This window comes from Mesoplodon bidens (genome assembly GCF_964165515.1).
Source record: "Mesoplodon bidens genome assembly, chromosome: 2".
In the NCBI taxonomy this organism is placed as follows: domain Eukaryota; kingdom Metazoa; phylum Chordata; class Mammalia; order Artiodactyla; family Ziphiidae; genus Mesoplodon; species Mesoplodon bidens.
In genome coordinates, this window is record NC_138177.1 from 34,620,375 (window position 1) to 34,648,190 (window position 27,816).

Consider the following 27,816-nt stretch of genomic DNA (forward strand, 5'->3'; position numbering starts at 1 on the left):
TTGATGAACCTCTTGGACAAAACATGAACAAAACAAATGAACCGCAAAACAAGCCCCAAAGTAATTCCCTAAGAAGAAATTTAGGAAGCCCTGGCTAGCAGGGCTAGCTGACCACACAGATGGAGAACATGATACCCGAGAAGTTCTGCAGGAAGCAAGGATCACCTTCTCCCTGGCTTAGATGTTGCCTGTGGAGGTTTGAACATTCCCTTAAAAACATGAAAAATCCACACACCAACCCAGACATTTCCCCTCCTTTCTCCTGCTTCCTTTTGGCAGCTGCTCTCTGGCGTCATGGCGCTAGATGTCTTTGCTGTCCCCATAATCGTTGTAAGGGATGCTCAGGGTCTGCTGCTCACACGTCTTGCTAAGGTCCCGGCTAAGCTCTGACCAGTCAAGTCCGTAGGGCTTGATCTCGCTGTAGCGGCAGCCCAGGTACTTGAGGGAGCTGCGTCGCAAGCTTATCTTGGGTTCCTGAAGGAGTCCATTGCACCAATTGCTGAGATCCCCAAGCTGAGAAAGGATGAGGCCAGCTTTCCTACGGATCAAGCATGGAGGATGCTTAGGTTAGAAAGAAGAGAAGGCAGGAAAGGTAAACAGTGTGAGACTTTAAACTTCAAGAGGGAAGAGCCCCGTTTATTTTGCTTACTGTTCCATGGTTGGTACTTAGAAGAGGGGGAACCTCCATAAATACATGTTAAGAAAATGAAGGAATGAACAGAAGAATGAATGAATGAATGAAATAATGAATTAATAAGGATGGACGAGCAAAGTAGGGCACCAAAATGGAAACAAAGAAACAAAGTGCAATAAGGACAAATAAAGAAGAGAAAATGACATACTTTAGTGGGAATTTATGCTCTTTTAAAATCAGAGCTGACAAATCAAATCAATTTACTTTAAAGCCAGTAATTTATCACCATTAAATGACAGATAATGTGTCTGACTGGAGATTTCCCTTTTCAAGGGTATTTCTGAACTGAGTAGAAGCAGCCAATGTATTGCACTTTGGGGGATATCAAGTGTAACTAATTATGCCTGTGTGAAGGTAATTGTAGTGTAATAAGGGCACGAACAATAATGCCCTCAGTGCATATTGACATAGGGTCATCCTTTGGGAAAATGCAGACTCTCAGGGGCACGCATCACCTACTTAACCCCCAAGTGAGCTCCTGCTCTGTTCTGCAATCTCCCTCGGAAAGTCAGGAGGCTGGTGCCATTGAGACCCCTGAGACCCCATCCAAAGAGTGGGAAGAAGAGGAGGTGATGAGAGGGCACCTGAGCTGTTGCAGATCCCTGAGAATGGGAAGAGGAGGGCAAGGTCTCCCCGAGTTCACACACACTGTAAAGGAGTGATCCCACTGGGCCAAGAATAGAGTGTGAGACCCCCTGCACATAGCTTGGGGAAGCGGGCTATCGCCAGGATCTAGCTCACCGGTGTACGGCTTCTTCTTGGCATCCACTTCTGGTGTTCGAGATGGGACTGCCTGATAGCCAGTTCTCAGCCCGCACTGGCTTTGACTCTGAACACTTAGGATAAGGGAGGGAACGGGGATCCCCTCACTTAGCTGTGTTCTTTCCCTTCTTCAAAGAACCATGGGTGACCAGAAACCCATGAAAGAATAGTCTCCTATTCCAGCAAGCCCATGTGAGGCTCTAAAATCTGTTCTGGAAAGTTCAATGAACAGGACCCCTTGCAGTATTTATCAACTGCTAGGCTAACTTCACATGTGAGGAAGCATCTCTTTTCTAATTCAATCAGCAGTTCTTTCCAGAAACCGGAAGTTTCTTCACCAGGTTTAGGATGAGCTCTCAAGAACAAGAAGCACATTCATTTCATGCCGCTTCTTCCGTCCTGGCTACGAGCATCACAAGGGGTGAGCTCACCGCATTCCAAGGAGGGCAAGCGAGAGACGGGCGGGGATGACGGACGTTGGAAGCAAGGTGTTGAGCTGTGGCAGCAAAGTCAAGGGACCAAGAGAGTGTGAGGTCATCGGAGGCCAGTCAAGTTTTCTCCCACTGCAATGGTGGGTCAGAGAAAATCAAACAAACACTCTGCCGACTAAGCCACATCTTATGCAGATTGCCTCTCCTCTGCCCATCAGCCTCTGCCCTTTGGCCAAGCAGGCTTTCCAAAAGTCATCATCAACAGGGACTTTGGTGGCCTTCCTCTTAATCTGTCCTGCTGCATGTCATTAGCTGTTGACACATTCTTGGGATGTGGACGAAGCAGGAGAGAAGAAAGAGTAAAGGGCAGCATCTGCCTCATCTTGAAGAAATGGATAAAGGAACACATCCTAGCCATCCTTTCAGACAAATGGATCTAATTAGCCCATGGAGTTTTTTGTGGCTATTTTCATTGCTCCCTTTTTAAAAAAGATAATAATTAATTTGGGTATGTCCTTGACCATCTCAGAGCCTTCTTCTTTCTTAAGAGCAATGCGGCCAAGGTTTTCCTCAAAGTATTTCAACTCTCATGGAGGCTTCCATGAGTTTTAATGGAATTGGATTTAACTGAAGCAAGGGAATACTTTCTGCTTGCTTGCAGGGCGTATGTACCCTCTGACCCTTTTCTATTTATTCTCACAACTAACTCCAAAGTGGTGAAGTATCTCAAGGCAGGAGACTTCCTGTTTCCTGTGGTTCTCCCCCAGATCCATGACACTGAAAAGCAAAACTTGATTTTCCACAAGCTAATGAAACTACAATTTTCCCCCCTAAATATATAGCCTTAAAAAACCAGTATTACACATGAAAGAGTCTCCTGGGAAGACTCTTGAGCGTCTTCTCTTTTTGAGAAGACAGTGTCAAGTCAGCAGCAGGCCTTACTTTACAATGAGATCTGCATTTTTTTCCCCTGCTCACTTTCTTCATTAACCAGTTTTCCTTCTGACTCTTGAGTTACAAGAGAGAAATTTTAAAAGCAGTCCAAATTCCCTTGGAAATCAAGATGATGTATGCAATGTTAGTGCTATTCAAATTGTGACATTTATGTTCCTTGACAAAGAACTGCATATATGTACTCAATACATGTCAGAAGAAGGGAGAAGAGAGCAGGAAAGGGAAGGGGGAGGAGGGAGCATGAAGGGAATTGGGGAGAGAGCTGGAGAGAGGGGATGATATTAGGTATGAGTGATAATAGGGCAGAAGTAATGGTAAGGTATGGAGCAGGGAGGCTATTTCTTAATATACCTTCTAACCCAGGGTTTGCTTTTTACCAAAATCGAGACAGAACAAATTAAAGCCCCCTTATATATTTCCCTCTGTGTCCTGTCCATAGCCATGGCATCTGTTTGCCCAAGAATAACCAACCTTTATAAACTTTGGGAAATAATTTATGGAATGCAGAAAGATTCTTCCTGACCTTACACATAAAATCATTTCATTTCAGGAAGGTAATCCTAAATTTTCTCCTTTCTTCAAAAGTAAGAAAATAGGCAGCGGGGTGGGGGATGTCCTGTACCATGGTCTTCTAGAAAAGTTGATAAATTCAGGTCATACGAGGCATCCTGAGACTAAGTCTCCTTTCCGATTGATCAGATGTCAGACAAATGGGATGACTTTTGTGATACTTTTATTGATCCCTTTTGGCAGGAGAGCAAGAATTCTGAGTGCCATAGGATCCTACTGCATTGATTTTCTTCATTTATTTTCTTCCTCTCTTTCTTTCTCTTCTTTCTTTCCTTCCCTCCCTCCCTTCCTTCCTTCCCCTATTTTTTTTTCTTTATGAACTCCTAAATAGTTTGGGGCCATATAAGTTTGGGGACATTCCATGTGAAAAGCCTCTTCACTGTATTTATCTGAAAATCTTAGTATTTCCAGAGAAATCTCTTCTCAGAGCAGCAATACACAGCCATGTTGAATGGAACAAACGAAAGGTGTTATCTCTATGCATTCTTCCCATTCCTCTCTTTCCAAGAACTCTGTCTGGGCTATATAATCTAAAAGCAGGAGTACTGAGTATTAGGAAGTTGTAACCTTGGGGCCAGGGCAAGTTGGCAAACACTACATTATCCTAACTTTGGCCAAGTTAGATGTCAAGATGGGTCATTGGCTACCCCCATTCTGCCTTTCAAGAGAATGTAGAATTTAGCTCGAAATACGTCTGTATAATGCATATAACATATGTAAAGTTCATATGCAGTAAATATTTTTGGATAACCTCTTCAATAAAATTCCTAATTTTCTTTCAAAAGACTAAGCTTTTGGCTCCTACAGTTTAGCCTCTGGAATGCTGTGTCAGCATGATAAAGAGGGGGTAAAACAGCTCAAGGGCAAAGGTTTTTTCAGAGTTCAGGAAATGCATTCATGGCTTGACTTAAATTCAGCATAAATACAGCTTATCCATAACTAATCAGTATGAACTGAGCTGTCTAAAAGCACAGGACTTACAGCAGCTAAGCTTACCCAGGATATCTGCAAATTCATGAATGCAGTATTATAGTGGAAGAGAAGAAGAGAAGAAGAGGAGAAAGAGAGAAAGAAAATAAATGAAGAAAATCAATACAGTAGGATCCTCTGGCACTCAGAATTCTTGCTCTCCTGCCAAAAGGGATCAATAAAAGTATCACCCAAAAGTCATCCCATTTGTCTGACATCTGATCAGTCGGAAAGGAGACTTAGTCTCAAGATGCCTCGTATGACCTGAATTTATCAACTTGTCTAGAAGACCATTGTACAGGACATCCCCCGCCCCGCTGCCTATTTTCTTACTTTTGAAGAAAGGAGAAAATTTAGGATTACCTTCCTGAAATGAAATGATTTTATGTGTAAGGTCAGGAAGAATCTTTCTGCATTCCATAAAATTTCAAAAAGCTGAGGTCTTTAAAAGAGATAAGAAGTTTATTGATTACCTGGGGCCTAATTCATCCTCACACCGCCAGGTGAATTCTCCAAAACTCTCATAATGCTGGTTATAGTGGTAGAGGACTCGATGGAGGGTGGGGGAACCCAGATCCAGAAGGGTGTTGTAGGCAGTCTGCTGCTCCTTCCCACTGGTATAGCCATTGAAGAGATTGTAGATCTTGTCTGCTATTTCTGAGGATGGGAGAAAAGGCCAATAAATAAGATTTTATACACACACACACACACATATACACATATACATAAATGATTATAAATACAGGCACATAGGTGTGTATATGCATGTATATGTGTGTATATATACATGCATGTATATGTGTGTGTATATATACATGCGTGTGTGTGTGTGTGTGTGTGTGTGTGATATTACTCAAAGAATACTGAACCTACTGCCCTATCAGGTTTCAGTTTTCTCTTCTATAAAATGATAGGCTTCAAATAGAATCTCTCTAAGGTCAATTTAGGTGATAATATTCTTTGTCTTCACCCATGTTTCCTAATAATACAGAGCCTGAGGCAAGAGCTCATTGATACTTTATTGGCAAATGCAATCCCAGAGAAGCAGGAGGGAAGATAGAGAGAAATGAGGCAAGAAAGGAGGCAGAGTGAATATAAGAAAATGCTCTAAGGAGTTGATGGCTGTGTTTTGCAGGAGAGGATGTATGAAGCTATTGGATCCTCACTGGTCCATCTGGGGGAGAACAGAAGAAGAATTTATATCCAGCTCCCATTCAGGATTGGTCCATGGGGACTTTTCACATTTGCCCCCATGAGGCATTAACTCCCCTGCACCTCTAGGCGGCATGCTTGGGTACAAAGTGAGTCCTGCAAAAGCAATGGGGAAGCCCTGGGCAGCGGGGAGCAGCCTTCAGCTCAGGGATGAAGTCAGGAACTGTCAGGTCATGCCTCCAGCAACGTGAAGAACCTGGAGTAGCCACAGTGCCAAAAGCAACCTGGCCCCGTGACTGCAGGAATGCAGGTCTTTTTGCTAGGGCCACCCAGACAGGTAGGAAGGCAAGCTTGCAGATCTGTGCTGACATGTAGGTTGAATCCAGTGCATTCTGCAGTTCCAAACAAGTGATCTTTTGGCTTAATTTATACCTCTTATATTTCTGCCTCCAAGGTATACATTGCTAAGATTGAACTTGGTGATGTGGCAAAGTGGCAATGAATTTGTGTAGCCTTGGCGTTTTTTCCTGTGGAGCTCAGAGCACTTTATCACTAAATATTTTCTCATTAAACCTGTCAGAAAGGAGATTTGTTGACATTTTCTTCCTAAACAGCTGGGACCTGAGATCTGGAGAGCTTTGTCTCAGATCCAGTGTTAAATCTGGGGATGAAGAGACTAAGTCTACAGGCTTCTAAGCCAGACTTTGACCACTTGACCCCCCTGTTAGCCTAAATGCCCTGATCCCTTGTCACGACTCCAAGTGAATTCAAGGCTGCTGATGATGACTGAGTCATCATTTTAAGAGTTTCCTGGGTTGGAATGAATAAAATTTCTACCTCTACTCTGCCCAAGCATTGCAGTAATTTCCCTTTTTGTCTGTCTTGCCCATTGCCTATGAAAACAGGAGCCAGACCTTACTTCCTCAGTGTCCTGAGTGGCAAGAAAAAGGCCAGACAAAATAATAGATCAAAAAATGTTAGCTAAGTGAATGAAATTTATAACCTTGGCGGTCATTTGAATCCACTTTGGTGGAGGGTTTCTGGTGATATATCTCCAGACCTGGGTTGTACCAAGCCTTTAGCAATTCAACCCTTGTAACCAGCATCTTTAAGCTGCAATAAAAATAATTTCAGCTGAGAAATCCATTCAGATGTTCAGGACTTTAAAATTCTCAGGTTGTTAAAATAAGATCAAGAGATAAAGTGGACAGTGATTTAGACTATAAAGATCTCTGGTATTTATTATATAGAATATAAAGAATATAAATAAAAATTATATAGAATATAAAGAGCTCTGGTATTTACGTATTAACAGCCTATTGATTGCCAAGAACTTTACATGTGTGAATTCTAATCCTCATACCACCCCTGCACAATGAATATGAATGTCTTTGTGCTACAAATGAGGCCAGGTTACCTGCCCAAGGTCATAGAGCCAGTGTGGGCTGGAGTCAAGCTTTAAAACTCTATCTTCCATTGCTCTTTCGTACCTATGCTCAGGGGATGGTAGTGTTTAACCAATTTAAGATACAGGAGGCAGGGTCTTGGGGGATGCTTTCTGGGGTGACTATTTCTGGTAGAGGACATTGCCCTGGCTGGCCCATAAATTCCAAGTAAGAGAGACTCCTAGTAGATATGTGGGGAGTCTGTTATTTCTGGAGTAAATGGGAAGAAGCAGAAGGACTATTCTAAGAGCTGTGCTTGTTCACTGGGAGGCAGGGAGTACGTACTTAGAGAAGAATGACCAGCAGTGCAGAAACGCAGGTGAACAGACCAGAGCCCAGACAGGGAGGTTCGGGGTTCCTTCTCTCTTCCCTTTACTGCTGTCAATCTGTTCTTATTTCCAGTGACGGGACACAGAATCACAGGCCTAAGGCCCTGGTTGTGACAGTCTGCTGAGCAGCAGTGATGACTGAGAAGGTATTTTCTGGCATATTTACTATTCTCCTAACACAATAGTAATATCCAGCTAGAGTAGGCTAATGCTTCCCGTTAGCAGAAGCATTTGTGCCTGAGACCAGGTGGGATAGTCCCAGTTTCTACCATAAATCTCCTAAAACCAAGATAATCTAACGCCAGGGTGTGCTTAAAAGCCTTCATCGGTAAATGGGATATTATATTCAGAAAGATCTACACGCTAGGGTCCTAGAGACCGAGTATTTCTGGCCCCTCCTATCTCCAATGAGGGAATTTATGGATATTATTTCATTAGCCTTCATAGCATCTCAAGAATCCACTAACTCAAAGAAAGTTAAAGACTATAAGATATTTTTGGTTATCATTTAACCCAGCTTTCAGCTTCACAGAAGTCTCGAGTTTTCCAAAATAGGTATCTGTCTTCCCTCTCTTTGACATGCGTGGTGTTCAAGAATAGTTAAAATGCAGGTGAAGAGAGCAGAGTGTCTACATACACAGCTTCATCACAAAAAAAAAAAAAAAAAAAAAAAAGAGAAGGGAGCCAAGATCTCTCGAGCATCAGAATAAATGAACAGGGCTGGGACTGAAGGCTTCAGACCCAAAAGTATGGTTAAGAATAGGCACCATGGGGAATGTGAATTGGTACAGCCACTATGGGGAGCAGTATGGAGGTTCCTTAAAAAACTACAAATAGAACTACCATACGACCCAGCAATCCCACTGCTGGGCATATACCCTGAGAAAACCATAATTCAAAAAGACACATGCAAAAAAAAAACAAAACAAAACAAAACACATGCACCCCAATGTTCATTGCAGCTCTATTTACAATAGCCAGGACATGGAAGCAACCTAAGTGCCCATCAACAGATGAATGGATAAAGAAGATGTGGCACATATATACAATGGAATATTACTCAGCCATAAAAAGAAACGAAATTGAGTTATTTGTAATGAGGTGGATGGACCTAGAGTCTGTCATACAGAGTGAAGTAAGTCAGAAAGAGAAAAACAAATACCGTATGCTAACACATATATATATATGGAACCTAAGGAAAAAAAAAAGGGTCATGAAGAACCTAGGGGTAAGATGGGAATAAAGACACAGACCTACTAGAGAATGGACTTGAGGATATGGGGAGGGGGAAGGGTAAGCTGTGACAAAGTGAGAGAGTGGCATGGACATATATATACTACCAAACGTAAGGTAGATGGCTAGTGGGAAGCAGCTGCATAGCACAGGGAGATCAGCTCAGTGCTTTGTGACCACCTAGAGGGGTGGGATAGGGAGGGTGGGAGGGAGGGAGACGCAAGAGGGAAGAGATATGGGAACATATGTATATGTATAACTGATTCACTTTGTTATACAGCAGAAAGTAACACACCACTGTAAAGCAATTATACTCCAATAAAGATGTTAAGAAAAAAAAAAAAAAGAATAGGCACCATGACATCAAATGGAGTTGGGCTCCATTACACTAGCTGTGTGGCCTTGGACGTGTTACTTAACCTCTCTGGGTTTCAGTTTCCTTGTCTGTTCAGTGATGGTTAATAACGCATATCTTCCAAGATTATTGTGAGGCTAAGAGTGATATCGAATGTAAAGCATTTCTTTAGCACGATGTCTGGACAAAGCAAGTACACTTTTATTCATTAATTCATTCCATAAATATTTTTACTGAGTGCTTACCATGTGCTTGACATTTTTCTAGGCACTTGGCTACACCAGGGAGAAACTTTGACAAAAAGTCCTCATCCTGTGACACTTACAGTCTGGTGGTAGGACACATTCAGGTAAGCAATAAACATAATAAATAAGTAAAATACAGTGTGTTAGAAAGTGGGAAAAAGTAAAACAGGAGAAGGAAGGTTGGGAGTGCTGGATGGGGCATTGCAATTTTAAATAGAGGGGTTATCACTGAAAAGATGACATTCAAGCCATGGCTTGGAGGAGGGGAGAGAATGATCTGTGAGGATATCTGGGCCACAGCACAGGAGGGAGAGGGAATGCCAGCACGGAGGCCCCCCAGCTATGGCGGCAGCAGATCTGGAAGCAGCAGTAAGCCATGGTGTTTGGAAGTGAGTGAGGGGGAAGGTTGGGCAATAGCAGATATTATTTTTTAAAATTACTGGTCCTCTACTAGAGCATGCTTTTCCCAATGCCATGACACAGAGAGAGACTGAAACACAAGAGTCCAAGAGTGGGGGAATAGTCTTATTTAAATGAGAGGAGTGACTCCAGGGGCGGAAGGGAGCTTTCTTATCCCCCAGCAGTGGTTGCTCTTTTTCCTGTGAAATAAGAATCCTGGGAAGCACCTATACCTTCTGCCAGTGGCTTCCTTGGCTGCTGTAACAAAAGTCTCCTGAATGGAGGTCCTAAGTCATCATTTGCATTATTTCGGGGGGAGCTACCTGAAACCCCAGTCTGAAGTCCCCACACTGAAGTAACTGACCATAGGATTCCGCATGAAAACCTGAGGACAATGAATCCCACCTGGCTTTATATTTTTGTCATTCTAAGCGCTGTCCAAATTGCAAAGCCCCTTTGCCCCATCCTCCAAGTCTGTCTGTCCTCTCCCCTACCCTTCTCTCCCCATGCTGCTCTGTGCTTCCTTCACACCAATGATTCTCAAACTTGAGAATTAAACTTGATTCACAACCTGGAAGGCTTGTGAAAGCACAGATTTCTGGTTCCCACTGGAGTTCCTGATGCAGTAGGTCTCAGTTGGAACCTGAGTATTGGCATATCTAACAAGTTCCAAGGTGATGCTGATGCTGCTTGTCTGGACCACACTTTGAGCACCACTGTTCTATACTCATTCATTCTCTCAAAACTTTCTTACTTCCTCTGGGACCAACACTGTTACGTGGCAACCAACTCTCCCTTCACCCTTGACCTTGGAACACACTCTTCCTTCCCTCCATATCCCTGTGTTGGCTGAAACCTGCATGACACCTTCTCCAGTATTGAGGGATCCTTCTCGTACGCCAGAAAAGAGCCATCTCCCCGAAAACAATTTTTTTCTCTCAATATATGTAAAAGTCCCTACACTTTAAAAACTTACCTGTCTCTTTCTATTTCCCACCACTCACTTCCTAACTGTGCTTCTCCAGACATGGCAGAATCTAGCATCTCGTTATCTTCTCCACCTCATTTCTTACCACCATTTTGGGTGACTTCACTGCCAAAATGAAAGGCCTGCTTAAGTCTAAAGACTCCCCCATCATCAAAGCCAATCATTGGGCTGAGAACTTCTCCACCTCTGAAATAATAAATCCAAATATCACATATGTACTGTGAACACAACCTCTTTTCATGGTTCCTATACTTCTTATTGCTACCAAATCTGTTCTTCAATGACAGAAACCCCAAGTCCTTTGACATCTTCGTTCACTCCAGGCATCAGTCCTGTATTTACATCCTTGTCTACCTAACCTGATCTACGCGGCCCATTGCTAGTGTCCTCAACTAGCTTGCTCCATCTCTGCCTTTCCTTTACCTTCACATAGGCTGCTAGGGTCTGCCAGGGAAAAATCACAAGCAGTTGAACTAGGTGGTCTTGCTCGCATTCCCTGAGCACTTTGGACACATTGCTATACATCACTTTTCACATTATAGGATAAGGCTGGAATAACTCTTCTTTCTCTCATGCTCCACATTCAATCCATTTAGCAAATCCTTTTGGTTCTACCACCAAAATAATTTAGAATTGGACCACTTCTCATCACCTATATCCTGATCATTCTAGTTGAAAACAATATCATCTTTCCTCTGTATTGCCATAGCCTTCTAATCGGTCTTCCCACTTCCACCTTGGACCCAATATTTGGAGTCCATGCTCAACAAAGCAGACAGAACGATCCTGTAATGTTAAGTCTGATCATGTCATTCTTCTGCCCAAAGTTTTCCAGGGCTTCCCATCCCAGTCCCTAGCAGAACCCCATTGCCTACTCTGATGACCAAGCACTACAGGATCTTCCCCACAGCCTCTCAGAGCTCCTCTCCTGCTCCTTTCCTTCTCATCATCTTTCTCACCAGAGGAGCCTCCTTTCTCTTCTTCAAACACGCCAAGGATGTCTGCACTGCGGCTCCTCTACTGGAATGAACCACCTCCAGATATCAGTGTGTTTTCCTCCTTCTCCTTCCTCTCAGCCCACTCTACTTGAAATTCTACCCCCTGCACTTCCTAAACCATTTCCCTGCTTATATGTCTCCATAACATACGTCACTATCTGAAATATTACGTATTTTGCTACTTTTTTGCTTTGTCACCCCTGCTTAAATATAATCCCCATGAGGCAGGGGAATTTTGCCCCCAATGCCTAGACCAGCTATTTAGTAAGGGCTTAAAATAAGTTGTCTGATTTGATAAATTCATGAAATCTGATTATAAAGTTCTTGAAAATAGATTCTGAGCCTAGTTCTTCTTGTTTCTCTAGCATCGAACACCAGGCTGTGGTATTAATTAATAAATGACTGTGGAAGAAGCAAATGAAGAAATGGGTAGGATTTATGTTTGGCATCAGGAAAGGAGGATGGTGGATGTTGGAGGAAAGACGGGTGAGAACTAGCCTTCACTTAGTGAAGCCACATGAAGAACCCTTGAAGGTCATGCCCCAACCTAGAGACGAGGTTGACCTTACTACTGACTCTAGCCTTTCCTGCTGGGAAAAGGGTGTGTTCAGTAAAACACTGGTAGAAACTTCCTTGCTCAGTGACTTTACTGTCATGAGGCAGTAAAATTCTTCATAGAAAGTATCTAGTTTAGGAAAATGATCGTATAAGAAATAGGGTCTGGACTGACATGTACACACTGATGTGTATAAAATTGATGACTAATAAGAACCTGTTGTATTAAAAAAATAAATAAGATTTTAAAAAAAGAAATAGGGTCTGGCTTCCTGTTAGATAATTAGGAGCTGAGGTCATGCCCTGGGTCACTTAGAAGGTAATTCCCATTTGTCACTAGTTGTAAACTCAACCCAAGTGAGCTATATTTATGATCGCCATCTGGGTTTGAAGGAGGCAAAGCATATGTTTTTTGGTATAACGGCCAGCCTGTATTAATTTGCAAGGATGTCCTCAATTAGTCTAACTCATTAATCTCCACATCTGCCCGGTACAGGACTCCTCTCTGGCTGAAGGATAACGGGACCTGGGAATGTTATTTCATTCTCTCAGCATTAAATTGCTTCTCATGCTTCCATCTGGTCTGCTGGGATTTCAGAAAGTGTTCTTTGTCAGGGAGCACAAATGGTCAGAAGCACATCTTGATATGCTTTGGGGACTAGAATTAACACAAAGAAGCCCCACAGAGAAATAGGATAGCGGTCTCTCCTGGGCAGATTATTCTTTGTTGGCCACTCTTTATTCCAGAGTTGCTTCCATCCATCTATTCCTGCAGGTGGCACTGTGTGGCATCTCTCCTACATGCTATTCACCCCACTGACGTCCAACCAGCCTGCTGCCTATTCAGCAAACAAGTCCAAGATGCCTACCACTGCTGGCAAGGACATCAGCAAATTCTCCAAAACAGAAATAGCTGGGACACCTTCTCAACACCTGTTCTTACTCTGGCTTGGAGTAAGAAATCAACAGATGATGAAATAAGGGTAACTTGGGTCCTTCCCAGTCTCTCATCTAGGTGTTTTCAACCCCAGATTCTGCTTTCATCATCAAGGGATTTCAGAGACCTTCAAAAGTCATTCAGTCCATACCCTACAAACCAGGCAACACTCACTCCAGAGAGAAGCACATTTGTCTTATACTTAAAGGTCTCCATTCTACTATAACATCTCAGTGGACATCAGTAATCCTGAAAAGGAGAATTATTTTGCTATATAACTTGAACACTATTTTTTAATGTATTGATATGTCTTTTCTTCATCAGTATTGAGAGACAAAGAAAGGTTTTCAGTCTTTTACATAATAATCCTCTAAATATCTAATTTAACATTGTAAGCAAAATAGGGATGGATGTCAAATAATGAGTCTGAGCACAGGCCCTGTAAGATGCTAGCTTTGGGACCCTGGTCAGCTTACTTTGCTCTGAATCTCAATGTCTACATCTATAAGATGGGGACAATGTTCTATTCATTTAGTAAATATTTATTAAGTTTAGTTAAGTCCCATTTGTTTATTTTTGTTTTTATTTTCTTTAAGAGGTGGGTCAAAAAAGATCTTGCTGTGGTTTATGTCAAAGAGTGTTTTTCCTATGTTTTCCTCTAAGAGTTTTATAGTGTCCGGTCTTACATTTAGGTCTTTAATCCATTTTGAGTTTATTCTTGTGTATGGTGTTAGGTAGTGTTCTAATTTCATTCTTTTACATGTAGCTGTCCAGTTTTCCCAGCACCACTTATTGAAGAGGTTGTCTCCACTGTATACTTTTGCCTCCTTTGTCATAGATTAGGTGACCATAGGTGCGTGGGTTTATCTCTGGGCTTTCTATCCTGTTCCATTAATCTATATTTCTGTTTTTGTGCCAGTATCATACTGTCTTGATTACTGAGCTTTGCAGTATAGTTTGAAGTCAGGGAGCCTGATTCCTCCAGCTCTGTTTTTCTTTCTCAAGATTGCTTTGGCTATCTGGGGTCTTTTGTGTTTCCATGCAAATTGTAAAAGGAAACCATAAACTAGACAAAGGCAACCGTCAGAGTGAGAGAAAATATTTGCAAATGAAGCAATGGACAAAGGATTCATCTCCAGAATATACAAACAGCTCATGGAGCTCAATATAAAAAAAACAAACCACCCAATCAAAAAACGGGCAGAAGACCTAAACAGACCTCTCTCCTAAGAAGACATACAGATGGCCAAGAGGCACATAAAAAGATGCTCAACATTACTAATTATTAGAGAAATGCAAATCAAAACTACAATGAGGTGTCACCTCACACAGGTCAGAATGGCCATCATCAAAAAATCTACAAACAATGAATGCTGGAGAGGGTGTGGAGAAAAGGGAATCCTCATACACTGTTGGTGGGAATGTAAATTGATACAGCCACTATGGAAAACAGTATGCAGGTTCCTTAAAAAACTAAAAATAGAACTACCATATGACCCAACAATAACACTACTGGGCATATACCCTGAAAAAAACATAATTCAAAAGGACACATGTATCCCAATGTTCACTGCAGCACTATTTACAATAGCCAGGACATGGAAACAACATAATGTCTAATGACACGTGCATGGATAAAGAAGATGTGGTACATATATATACAATGGAATATTACTCAGCCATAAAAAGGAATGAAATAGGGTCCTTTGTAGAGATGTAGATGGACCTAGAGTCTGTCATACAGAGTGAAGTAAGTCAGAAAGAGAAAAACAAATCATATAGTAACATATATATGTGGAATCTAGAAAAATGGTACAGATGAACCTATTTGCAGGGCAGGAATAGAGACACAGACATAGAGAATGGACATGTGTACGTGGTGGGGGAAGGGGAGGGTGGGACAAATTGGGAGATTAGGATTGACATACATACACTACCATGCGTAAAATAGATAGATGGTGGGAACCTGCTATAAAGCACGGGGAGCTCAGCTTGGTGCTCTGTGATGACCTAGATGGGTGGGATTAGGGGGGGTGGGAGGTCCAAGAGGGAGGGGCTATATGTATACACACAGCTGATTCACTTTGCTGTACAGCAGAAACTAACACAACATTGTAAAGCAATTATCCTCCAATAAAAATAAATAAATACATACATAAATAAATATTTACTGAGTTCCTACTCGAGAACAAACTCTACGCATGGTTAATGATGTTAACAGAGACACTGACTGATGCTGGAAGTTTAGGTTGGGAAAGTTTCAATAAGAGACGTATCGTGTACAAGCTGACGTACTAGTAGCCTGAAAATCATCTTGTTCATGGCTCCCGACTCCAGTTGTATCAGGTTGACCGTGAGGGACACAATCCCACACTGCAGGCTCCTGAATATTTACTGAATACTGACTACTGGACAGGCACTTAAAACCACTAGACATAAATTCACTAATTGAACTCTCACTAGAAACTTATTATCTAGGGTACCATTATCCCCCACCCCATTTCACAGAGTAGTAAACTGAGGCACAAGGTGAGGTAACCTGCTCAAGGTCAAGTAGTTAGATGGTAGAGCAGAAATTTGGCCCCGGGTGGTCTGACTCCAGAGTCTACGTTTCCTGGAACGAGTCAGTCACCACGCTCCTTTCTAAGTGTTAGGGACATAATCATAGGCAAACAGAGACCAGAACTCTGCTCTCATGGAACTCACCGTCTAATGAGGTAAACAGATATTGAACAAGGCATTATAATAACACACTGAGATAAATGTTCTGAAGGAAAGAAACATGGTACTGTGAGGGCATCTAGCAGTGGCCCTGGACCCCTTCCGTACCGAGGAAGGACACCTGCTCTGAGATCTGCAGGCTGAGAGGAATTAATCAGTGAAAGGGGTGGAACTGGAGAGTATTTGAGGTAGTGAGACTGACACGTGCAAAGGCTCCGTGTTGGAAATGGAAATGGTGTGTTGGAGGAACTGAGAAAGGCAGTGAGGCTTCAGGAAATACAGAGATTGATGGGGAAGGTGGTCAAGAAGAGGCTGGTGAAGTGGGCAAGGGCCCCTCCATTTAAGTCCTAATATGCCTGTTACATATTTTGATCTTCATCACAAGAGGAATAGCAATCCACGAAAGAGTTGTAAGAAGAGGCGTTATGTGATCAGACTTCTGTGTTGAAAATAACAGTGCCTTTAACATGCCATGCGTGTTAAATGAGGCAATAAATGAAAGTCCTTTCAGAAGGTGTAAAGCGCTACAGCACCAGGGATTTTAATTAAAGTAGGTCTAGGTCTCTCTACCCACAGTGACTTTGCATCACCCTTTGAACACTGTGGGATTGTGTCAACTCACAGCCAACTTCAGACAGCTGGAGTCAGGAGCCACAGTTAAGGTGATTTGAGGGGTACCGCATGCCAGCTTGGCAATAGCATTTCTCTTATTGAAACTTGCACAACGTCAACTTCTAGCGTCAGTCAGCATCTCTGTTAATGTGCGTATACTATCGGTCCATTAGCAGTCCAACTGTTAATAGAAATTACTAGTTGATCAGATCACTTTAACGGGTGCCAGAGCCCCACAGAAGCGGTGCCCAAGAGAGTTAAATTCTGGTTTTGGAGGGGATGTAATAAGCCTTAGAGCAAGTGACGATATCAAGACCTCCAGGGAACTTCACGAGGAGAAGCAGCAGCAAGAAGTGTGCTATTCGTGTAATGAGTGTTGACTGAAACCACACTCTTCCTAGTGGACGGGCTCATTCTGGTGCACTGAAGAGGGACCATTCTTTACCAAAGAACTGGTCCATTTTGACACATCTTTGGTAGGGAGGGAGTGATACAGCAATTAATTCTAAATCTGTGGCCTTCCTATGCTGTACTTCAAAATAATCTTTCAGATGTGTACCAAAACGTATGAAGAGAGTAAGTTACCCAGTCCGCATCCTGAGGGCAGGGGTCACAGGTGGTACCTAAGCACCTGGGGTGCTGCCATGTGTGTCTGGGGCTTCCACCGGTATCCCCTGCTGGCTCTCTGACTTACAGACTATGTGGAATAACGGGACGCAAGGCCGAGGTCCGCCAGAGGCAGAGGTTGAGGAGTTCCTGGAAAGGAGATGCTCCTGTCCTGAGCCTTGAATTCTCCCCCTTCCCTGCTGAACTCCAGGTTGTTGTGTTCGACCCTCTGGCCCGCCCTCTCCCCGTGGCGCGCGGGGTCCCTGGAGCACCCCTCTGCAGACTCTGCTGGCCTCAGGGTCTCTCACCTTGGGCTTTGACGTCATCCACCACCGGGCAAGGCGTCTTCACAGTCACGTCGCTTGGCCTGGAGCGCCGTCCTGTGCTGTCCACTCCCCACAGGGTGAACCTGCCAGGGAGGGGAGGGTGGCGTTAACGGGGAGAACCTGCGGTCCAGCTGACAGCCAAGCCTTACTGGATGGGCGGGTTGGCCCCTGGCTGCTCTCGCCACCCTGCCGTGCGCTTACTGCCATCACCAGGTCATCAAGTATATGCAGTCTAGAGCCCCTGGCTGCTTCCTGGTAGGTCTTGGGCCGTCATGTGCTGTCTTGAGGATATTACCTCATGGCGTAGAGCAGTGGTTCTCAAAGTGCGGTCCCCAGACCAGCAGCCTCACCGGGGAAGTTGATAGTCGTGACCATTCTCATGCCCCATGCCAGACCTACTGAACCAGAAACTCTAGGGGTGGGGACAAAGATCTGTGCTGTGACAAGCCTTCCAGGTGACTCTGATGCCAGTTACATTCTGACAACCACCAAGCTGAGGGAAAGAGCATGTATCTGTGGAAACAGTGGGTCTGAAGCCTCCACTCCCTGCCTTGTGGAGTTGTAGTGAAGTCCTCTGAGCTTTATTTTCCCTATTCTGTGAAATGGAGCTGATAAGAAAACTGCTTGTAGGTCATTGCGATGATTAAATGAGACAGTAAAGTACAGGAGGACCTAGCGCAGTACCTGGAGCTCAATGACACTGCATAAAGTTTATTAATTCTGTTCTGTCCATCTTGAGGCTTTTATGCCGAGCACTGAGGACGATTCTCCTCTTTAAGTCAGAAGTGAAAACGCCAGAGCTGCGGGGTCCTGACTTGCCTGTGACTAGGGGTTCTATTTCCTGCATGCAGTTCCTTCTGACCCACTTAGATGCTACCCGCCGTGGACCAGGAGTCCAGAGTGGAAACCTTATGCTACCCCTGGCAACGAGAAGATGTGGTTCTAAGAGCCCCCTCCACCCTTCAACACACACACACACACACACACACACATACATACGTACACACAGGATGAAGACCCGGCCATCAAAGGCTGAATGTAAAATTTCCCCCTTGGGTGATGGAACTGGATGGAGAGGTTAAGAGCAACGCCAGGTTCTGCTACTCAGACAGGAATTTGAATATAACCATGAAGATAACCTCTGGTGTCGGTGCCCGGGACCTCTAACAACTAATCTAGTGAGTCTAAAGCAAATCATTAATGCTGCTTTTCTTGTCTCTTTCTCTTTTGCTGTGTCGCCATGGGAGGTTGCATTTATTGGCAAGTCTGGATTTTCTTTCCTCTTGGCAGAGCTACAGGGAGGAAGAGAGATGAAAAGAAGAAAGATGCCCCAAGATAGAGGGGCCAGGTACATGTTAAGGTAAATGAGCCTCAGACAGCTGAACTGATAAGGTAGAAAAGAAATGGAAATTGCCTAATGATTCTGCCAGGAAATATAAGTTTCTCTCAGCAGAGAAAAGACAGACAGCCTTGCATCTACGACTGCCTCCCCACAGAGAAGCCCAGGAAACGGTCAGTGTTAAGAACCTGTGTGTCCTGATGTGTTGTTTTCCCTCCCTCTGCCTTCTCCAGTCTCATGCTGGAATCACATCCCACTGGATGTGCCGGCCCAGCTGGGTGCAGACCTGCCCGTGCGCTCCCGCGGGACTGCCCAGCCTCCTTGCTGTCAGTCGGACAAGGACCAGGTGCTTGGCTTTCTCATCTTATGTGCACGAGGTGTCTCTGTCCGTTCTACTGTCCTCTGCTTCTTGTCTTGCTACTTAGTTCAGATCTACCATCTCACCTAGTACTAAACCCCTCTCCCACCCTGATCCGAAGTCCAGGGACTGGCTTCTCCCCCGTCACCATCCCTCCCCTCCTAGGTCTGAGTGAGCCCTTTGCATCCAGCCTCACACACTGGGCTGCCTGGATCCCGAGCAATGGCAGCCCCTGCAATTTTTCATCATTCCCCGCCCCCCATATACACACCTGATCAGCCTTTTGCTACTATTTCTAGAACTGTGACTGAGGCCACCAAACCTGAAGCCAGCATGTCCGCTCTGCCCTGTCTGGCACCTGCTCCATTTCCCGGTCGTATCCCACAAGCCGGTCTCAGGCCAGGTCTCCACTCCCTCCTCTGCCCTTCTGTTCCAGACCACCTTGAGTTGTTTCTCAGAGATGGGCCCAGAGGCACCCAGGGCAGACTGCAGACCTGCACCTCATGATCAGGGGTTCCCAGATGGGTGAATTCCCCCTCACCCTCATGTACCCTTCATGGAGTGGGAACCTCTCTCACCGGAGACCCTGATGACAGGGCTCCTGACGTGTAGGAAGTCCGTCTCCCTGCTCAGAGGTGGGTCGCTTGACCTTTGTTACAGACTCTGCCCTGATCCCACTTCGGGCTGCCCCTTCTCGTCAGAGTCAGGAGATAGGAAGCCCTGTTTGATGCCCAGGCACTGGCAAAGTCACAGGGCTGCTAGTGTGAGCCAGGCCCTGGGCCCCGGTTCTCACCTCTGTGCTCTCTTCCTTCACTGGTCCCTCCCCAACTGTGTGTCTGAGCCCACACTCCTGAGCCCCCGCCCTGAGATCCAGACTGCCTGCTGTCCTGTCCTCTGTAAGATGGCCCCGCTTCATCTTTTCCCGTCCGCCTCCCAGGGCCCCGAGCATCGCCTTGGGACTCCAGGTCAGGGCTGGCATCTTGCTACATGGCCTACATGTAGCCCATGGGCTACATGATGCTGTCTGCCTGGATATTTACAGGCTTAGGGGTCACCTGCCCTAGACTGTCTATGGTAGGTTCCAGCCACCTTTTGTAGCGCACCCTTATTTAACCTTGAACCTTTAATTTCTAGCAATTTCCCTGGACTGTGATGAGAAATGTCCTAAGATTAGGTGGCTGTCAGATAGATGGACGCTCTCTCTCAGTGCCTGGGATGGAGTTAATCCTCACCCCTTCCCACTTGTCCCACTCCTCGGAGTTTGCTTTGTGCTCCATCCTGCTGTGAGTTCCCACTAACTCTATTGGATCTTGGGCTGGGATGAAATTGTGTGTGCTGTAATTAATTCTCACTATTCTCACTGGGCAATTAGTAAAAAAAAATTAGGGTCCTAAGTCCTTACCATTTTTAATAGCAAAGCCCTTACCTTTGTTAGGAAACAAAAGTCTTCCCACATCCTTCTAAGTAGAGAGGATGCCTGCCCTAAAAACCCATCCTCAGCGGTCCCAGCTCCCTTGGTCCTGGAGGGACCCTGAGGAGTAGCCAGTTATTTTTACTATTGAAGCAAGCCTGGGGAACACTCTACACATTTCAAGTGGAAATGTCGTGTGCAGTTATTTCAGGAAGGTCCTCCGTTTATAGTCAGCAGCATCATTTCCACCACTGGACACTCGTAGGATAGTAAAAGGATTATAGCCAGAATTACTGGACAAAAGAGATAAGCCCTGCTCCCAATCCAGAGGGATAATGTGTAAGTCCATTCACTGTTTTGTCCAAAGCTCCCGGGCCCTTTCCACCTCTGCCTGGCTGCTGGGACTGTTCAGCCTGTTGTTAGAGCCTGTGTGACGACATGTATATCGTGTGTGTGCGTGCATGCGTGCGTGTGTGTGTGTGTGAACCAATGCAGCCCTGCTCTGGCTCCAGGGCTGATGTTTTAAAGGACTGAAACTTGAAGTGCGTGGAGCATCCTTGGGCCTCCTGCCAGGGGCTGACTGTCTCTGTCTGGGACTTACACACTTGCCCCCTCCAGGTGTGGTGGTTTCTACGGATGGCTCCAAATCCACTCCCTTTTTCTGAATTATCTGTTTGTTGTCTCATGCCCCCTAAGGCAGCGGCTCTGCTGTGAGTGCACGCTGTGGTGGGGTGTGGTAGGCTACAAGGCCGGGGAGTCACTTCCCCACTCTGGCCTCAGTTTCCTCATCTGTAAAATGAAGATAGAGTACCAGACACACTTTAAGATCTCTTTTAACCAGGGATTCTTAACTGTTTTTGTACAGTCGACCCTTCTCAGAATAATGCTTTTCCAATGCATTAAAGTGCATAGGATGACAAAGTAAGCCATCTGTACTGAAAGGCCATTCTGCCTCCGTGGACCCCAGGTGAAGAGCCAGCTCTATGCTTGCACGTGAGTTATAAGATCATGCTTGATCCTTCCAGTAGCCTGGACTGGCTGGAGAGTGAGACGCAGATAAGAGAATGCAAACCTTGATTCAATTCTTAACCACCCGCCACACCCAGACAACAAGCTGTGTGATTCTGAGGAAGTTACTCAGTGTTGCTGAACCTCAGTTTCCTCATCTATAAAATGGGAACAATAGCCCTAATCTCACAGGGTCGGGGGTGGTGGTTCCCAGAAGCACCTACACGTAGTGAACCCTCCATAAATGAAGGCTGCCTTCCTCCATATTATGGATAAGAAAACTTAGTTGCAGAAACGTTCAGTGTTCTGCTTAATCACTTAGTGGTTAGAAACAAAATCAGGTTTGGGGCCCATGTGTTCTCAACTCTTAACGCAGGGCTCCTGTCCTTGCACCAGGGACTGAAGCTCTGGTCCACTCGATGGCTCTGCGAGGAGGAACGTCTCTCCCAGGCCCGCCTGCATGCTCTCTGCACATGATCTGCAGCGCCACCTAGTGGAGATTGGCTGTTTTTTCCCCTTTGCCCAGTGCACTGTCTCTTTAATTTCCTCAGCAATCCATCTTGACAGAACGTTTGTGTTTTACAAGACTTAAGAGGGAGACACTAGAAGCTCACCTAGGATAGCAGAGTGGGAGAAGCCATCGGCCTCGGGTCTCTGTGAAATGTAGCCAGACCCAGGCCCATATGAGGAGGGTCCCAGAGTGGGTAAGGGCTGGCACTCCTAACGGGCAACCATGCCAGCCTCGTGCTTGTAGGAACTTTGAAATTCCTCATTAACATGTGTTACTTAGTGACAGGAATTACTGAGCCCTCATTATAAATGGAAATTCCAGTTTCACTGAGTCTGAGGCATTTACAGCGGGTTAGGAGTTCCGTGTTCCCAATCTTTGTTCCTTTTACCTGCTCCCCTCCTGATGAAGGGCCAGAATGCCCAAATCTCAGGCCAGCGGATGAGAATCCTTGTCCTACTGTTATCATTTACGTCTCTCTATATTTTCCAACCCCTCCAGAATACCACTTGTCTTTATGTGTTTTACCCTCATCAGCCTGGCCCCTTGGTTACATCTCCTTCCTGTGCTGAAGAAATTCAGCCTGAGCATCTAAGTTCGTCTTGCAATCCATGCCACTCACATTTCTAGTGCTTTTCATCTTTGAACTCTTCCACTATGGAAATGGAAATGATTTATTCCAGAAACCTTGACTCTGTTCCCGTGACCTCATCTGTAAACTGTTAAATGTTTTTCATACTGATGGGGTCAAAGAGTCCCAGAACGACATCGCTATGAATTCTGCCTTCGCCCCCCCATGCCCCCCCGCAATTTTCCCGTCATGACTTAGATTCCATCACTATCTCTCCTCCCTTGGTGTCTTTTATGTCTGCTTTGCAAATACTTTACTGTTGTTCCCAGAGCACCGAGGGAAACGGGGAAGAGCTACCAGAAAGAATAGAGCTGCTCCAAGTGCCACAATACAGGAGCTCGCTGTACTTTCTTTGAAGAAAGACCATCTCTCACCTCTATAAACTATCTATTTCAATGCCACTAGTGCAGAATTCTTGGTATTCTACTCCTTTCCTCCAAAACAAAATTAATCATCTCCTCTGACTTAACAGCATTCACTCTATTTTCCCGAGCTCACTTTCTTCTATCCCCTTTATTCACTATCTGCTTCTACCCTGTTGTCTACTCGCCGCTCACCATAGCATGCCTCTTTGCCTTTGCCCTTGCTGTTTCCTCTGCCCGGTGTGCCTTTTCCAGCGTTATGCTTCCTACTGAAATTCTACACAACCTAATTCAGATGACGTCCTCTCTAGTTAGAAAGAATCACTTCTTTCTTTTCTACAACAGGTTCCTTGCTCTTTTACATCTAGCTTTAATTTCAATCTACCTGATGTTAACGTTAGTTGTTTATATGTTGCAAACTAGGATGGGACTATATTATCTGTTGCAAACTAGGATGCAAACTAGGATGGGACTGTACTATCTTTCTTGGTCCTCCGCCTCCAGTACCGAGAAGGTTCTCTATAATGCTGATTGAGACAAGACCTGAGACGCTCATGTTTTTCAAAGTCTCTAAAGGAACTCAAGTAGCTAAAAGGAACCAGCTAAAAGTCTGGGGGCATTCAGGGTAAGGAATAACCAGACAGGTGTCTGTCACTCACATGTAGATGGTGTCAGGTTCCAGGCATTGTATGATCAGAGAGATGGTGGTGAGCTGCTTGTCCGGGACCTGAGAGGGCATCGCACAAGGAGACTTCGCTCCGGAGATGATGTCGTCAACAAAGCTCAGCACCGTTTCTGCCCAGAGGGGAAGGAATGGAAAAGGCATGAGAGGGGCTTCCCTGGTGGCGCAGTGGTTGAGAGTCCACTTGCCGATGCAGGGGACACGGGTTCGTGTCCCCGTCCGGGAAGATCCCGCATGCCGCGCAGCGGCTGGGCCTGTGAGCCATGGCTGTTGGACCTGCGCGTCCGGAGCCTGTGCTCTGCAATGGGAGAGGCCACAATAGTGAGAGGCCTGCGTACCGCAAAAAAAAAAAAAAAGAAAGAAAGAAAGAAAGAAAAGGCATGAGAAACAGGGATGGCCAAGTAACACCTGGCTGGGATTGACTCCGTTAGAATTTAACATTAAAATTACTCGGTCCCCGGTCTTCTCAAATTCCTAGTAGGGCAAGGAGACCCAGAAGGAATGGTCTTTTCTGTTTCATATTTAATCAGTTTGGAGCCATCTGTCCAGAGTTAGCTGAGACAACCAAGGCAAGATGTACGTAGCACATCTGCGAGGTCTTTTATGACATGTTCTTGGCTTGGGCAGAAAACAACTATTCTGGTCAATGGTCATTGCCAGAACTTTGCAGTACCTGTGCGCATCAGGAAAGGGCCTCGGAAGAAGCCGTAGCCAGCTCTCCATGCCCAAAAGCAGTGCATATGTTTCCAAGCCACAGTGATAGTTTCACCAGAAGCTATTTACCCTGCACTAGACTGTGGATGCTACCATCCTGCTGGTGCCCATACTCATGCGTCAGTTTTAGGAATGATGTATGTTCACCTTTCCCTATGTGTAGACAGTGAAATACTAAGGCATGAAACATTTTTCATGGGGTGTTTCCACTCCTTTAAGACGTCTCTCTTCTAGCTGTACCTGGCAAAAGCAAGGTTTGCTTTAGGACAAGACATGGGGTAATAAGCACATCTGTTTCTACATGCTTTTGCCTGGATGGGGCGGGGAGTTGGGATTATTAGCAAAGAAACTTTTTTCTGTAATCATGGCAGTGGTTAACACAGAATTGTTTCCTAATTGTGGGCTAGGATAACTAGTGTACTGCAGTGTTGTTTCTTTGTGTGCCTAGAGACAATGAAATGGACACCTCTTTTATAAACAAAAACAAAATTAAAACAAGACTTTGTCAGATGCTCACTATGCAAAAACTCTCAAATGGAAAAGATGGCTGCTGCTTCTTCTCCCTGCTCCTCCTACGTTGCCCGGGGATACTGGGGACCCAGGGCAAAGCCAGGAGGCAGGACATTTTCCTTTTCTTTTCTTTTTGCCACCCTGGATCAAGATGAACCTGTGAAATGGGAGATGCTCACCTGTCTCCACTTTGGAGTGGTCCATCCTGTCAGTGACCTTTTCTTGACGGATGAGGTAATCTACAATCTGCACCCCGATTGGAGGCTCTGAGTGTCCCCACTCCAGGACCACGAGGGTGCTGCTGGGCTCATGAACCGTGGAGAGTCTGAGCCTGAGTGAAAACAGCAAGAAACATGAAATGGGGGCCCAGCCGAGACCTGTGATATCTTCTGATACCACCACTGGCCACCTTCTCAATTATTATTATAGCATAAACTCTTCTAACCTTTCTTAACCAACCACTAGGATGATTTCTTTGAGGGTGTGTCTCCTTCACTGTAAAATAAAGATTCTTGAAGATCCTTAAAGTCTATATTTTGTTCATCTAAGTGCCTGTTACAAATTGGGAACTCAACATAGATTTGTAAGTAAATAAATAAGCAGGTGAGTCAAAGATGAATGAATGCCTGCAATTTACAGGGTTAGTGGATAGGGCCACTGGAGTAGCACTTTATAGGGCTTGAAAATGTAATTCCTGGGTTTGCTCTTGAAAAATAAGAAAATGTGCCTATAATGCTCATACCAAGGCCCACTAAAGGTGATGTCTGGGAGAGCTCTGCATTAAGAAGGACAGTCAGCTCAGCTTCGAGAACATTACAGGATTGCCCTGCTGGTAGAACCCTGGCTTCCCCTCTTGCTATGGGTACTAACATGTGCTCAGTTTGCAGGTAATGCTCATAGGGGGCTTTACTGGGCCAGAGAAAGTTTGACACATGTCAAGTTCTCCTCAGGGCGTTGTCCTACGTCTGCACACTCAGGTTCTGAGTTCAGTTTCTGTCTTTACTCTTGGGTTTCTATGAATATCCTGATTCCAGACTCTAGTCTTTCCTTGCTTTTCCCAATTCACTGTCTCCTCGTGTCGTGTAAATTGTCCATTTTGACCACTCTACCACCTCATAACCCTTTATGCCTTGTAGAGACTCAATAAGCACTATTAACATTCATTGGCATGGATCTTCTAATGATCCAAGACGTTTCCATTCTCTGCCTTGTTCGGACTTCATGTGTGTGTGTTAGGTTTCTCACTTGCTTCTTGTCCCGTTTCTTCCTAGACCACTGGCTTTCGGGAGTTTTCCCCGTTTATCTCACGCCAGCCTCCCTCCCTTACATGAGTCTCTGCCATTCATTCCCAACCTCGGCTCCCGTATCTCATGGCCACCCATAATCCTGGTGCTCTAGCCTCCACTCAGCTCACCAGATGTGTCATTGGTCTCAAGGATCCCCAGGCAAGGTACCGTGGATGGATCCCATCAAAGCAATGTTCAATTTCAATTCAACAAATATTTACTAAGCACCCACTATTTCTCAGAATGTGCTCGGTGCTGAAGATGCACTGGTGCAAAAGCCAACTCCAGCCCCTTCTTTTATGGAGTGGGCACTAGACCAACATACAAATTATACGTGTGATAAGAACTTTAACAAGAAATCATGGGAAGCTGTGGGAGCAAGAGTAAGGAATTCAGCTGGTGGGAAAATAACACAAACCACATGCTCTTTAGTGGCTTACCGTGAGGGAGTGCATAGTTTGCATATGACATTAAAGATGGAACAGACCCAAAACAGTGCGGATATTCATTAATTAGAATCATATGCCGAGGACTATTTTGAAGAAAAAAGCATTAGGAAGCTTAAGTAAGTAACTAAGCCTTACTGAGAACTCAGATTCCGTGAAAATATGGACTAAGGCTGGCCTCTACTGAGAAATAGGAGTGTGTATGATTTAAACAGGCTTGTGTAAAACTAGAATGCATTCCTATATCCAACTACCGATAAATATTCAAGAAATTACGGTTTGCTGCTGGAAGAAGTGATTAGAGTTGACAAGAAAAGTGAAGTCCTTTGTAGATGTTCCTGTTTATGGAAATTTAGCCCAATTTGATCTCTTTTGCTATGACATTTAGTAAATGCAGATTTAGAAATGAAATCAGCCCTAGGACACAAATGGCTGGATCTGGCATCCACCTGATGATAACAATTTGGTAGCTTTAGCGTTGTGTGTCAAAGGTAGCTTTCTTAGTTGGTGAATCAGTCTAGAAGCACCATCTTCTAGAGTTCCCTTTCTGCCAAAAGAAAGACCTTTTACTAATAATGAGCTTGACTCTCTTTTGAGCTAAGAGGTCTAAGTCATGGCTGTAAAGAGCAAGAAGCCAATGGCTGGTGTGTCTAAAATGACCCACCTAGAGAAGGTCTGTAGACAAAAGAAGACATTGGCTTGTAAAGACCCTGAACCACTGTGTTCTCTTTCTCAATGCTCTTCCTGCTCAGTCCTGGCCTTTTAATGCCCACCCACACTTTCATGGAACAGACCAGAGAGCAGTATGCTCACAGACCAGCCTCTCACTTGCTGGTTTCCTCCTGCCATTTGGCTCCTGCTTACCCAGCCCTCCAGTTACTGAGTCCTGATCCTCCCTTTGGGCTCTCTTTGCCTTACCAATCCAGGATCCTCCAGCTCACCCTACCATCCCTTGTTATTAGACACAGCATTTCTGTGCTTCACTCCCATGGCAGATGCCACATTCGAGGCTAACAGGGGTTCCTGCCCTTTACATGAGTTCAGCCAGTTCTGTTCAGCCTTCCTCCGAGTCTATGAAAACTGGACATGTTCATTTTCAGCCACCTTTGCAGCCCTTTGTACTTTGTTCACCCCTCAAAGGCAGATGCCCCTGAATGCACATCCCTGACCCTCTGCTCTTCCCAGATGACAGTCATTCTGGAGCGTCCTTTCTCATAGCTGTGGTTCCATTTCTCATGTCTTTGGGGCTGAGTTCAATCTTCTTATCTCGAGTGTTTGCT

The 27,816-nt window shown here is 44.9% G+C and overlaps 1 protein-coding gene across 2 annotated transcripts in view; it reads right to left on the reverse strand.

Annotated features, from left to right (window-relative positions):
* Positions 1–300: 300 nt before the first annotated feature.
* Positions 301–27,816, reverse strand: part of ASTN1 (astrotactin 1) — a gene marked incomplete at both ends in the record, with an annotated part of 328,640 nt that continues 301,124 nt past the window's right edge. For both annotated transcript variants that reach the window (XM_081224527.1, XM_081224526.1), the window contains 5 exons: positions 301–538; positions 4,854–5,037; positions 17,264–17,364; positions 23,558–23,693; positions 24,984–25,135. In XM_081224527.1, the coding sequence (XP_081080653.1) occupies positions 301–538; positions 4,854–5,037; positions 17,264–17,364; positions 23,558–23,693; positions 24,984–25,135 (811 nt within the window). The remainder of the gene's footprint in view (positions 539–4,853; positions 5,038–17,263; positions 17,365–23,557; positions 23,694–24,983; positions 25,136–27,816) is intronic.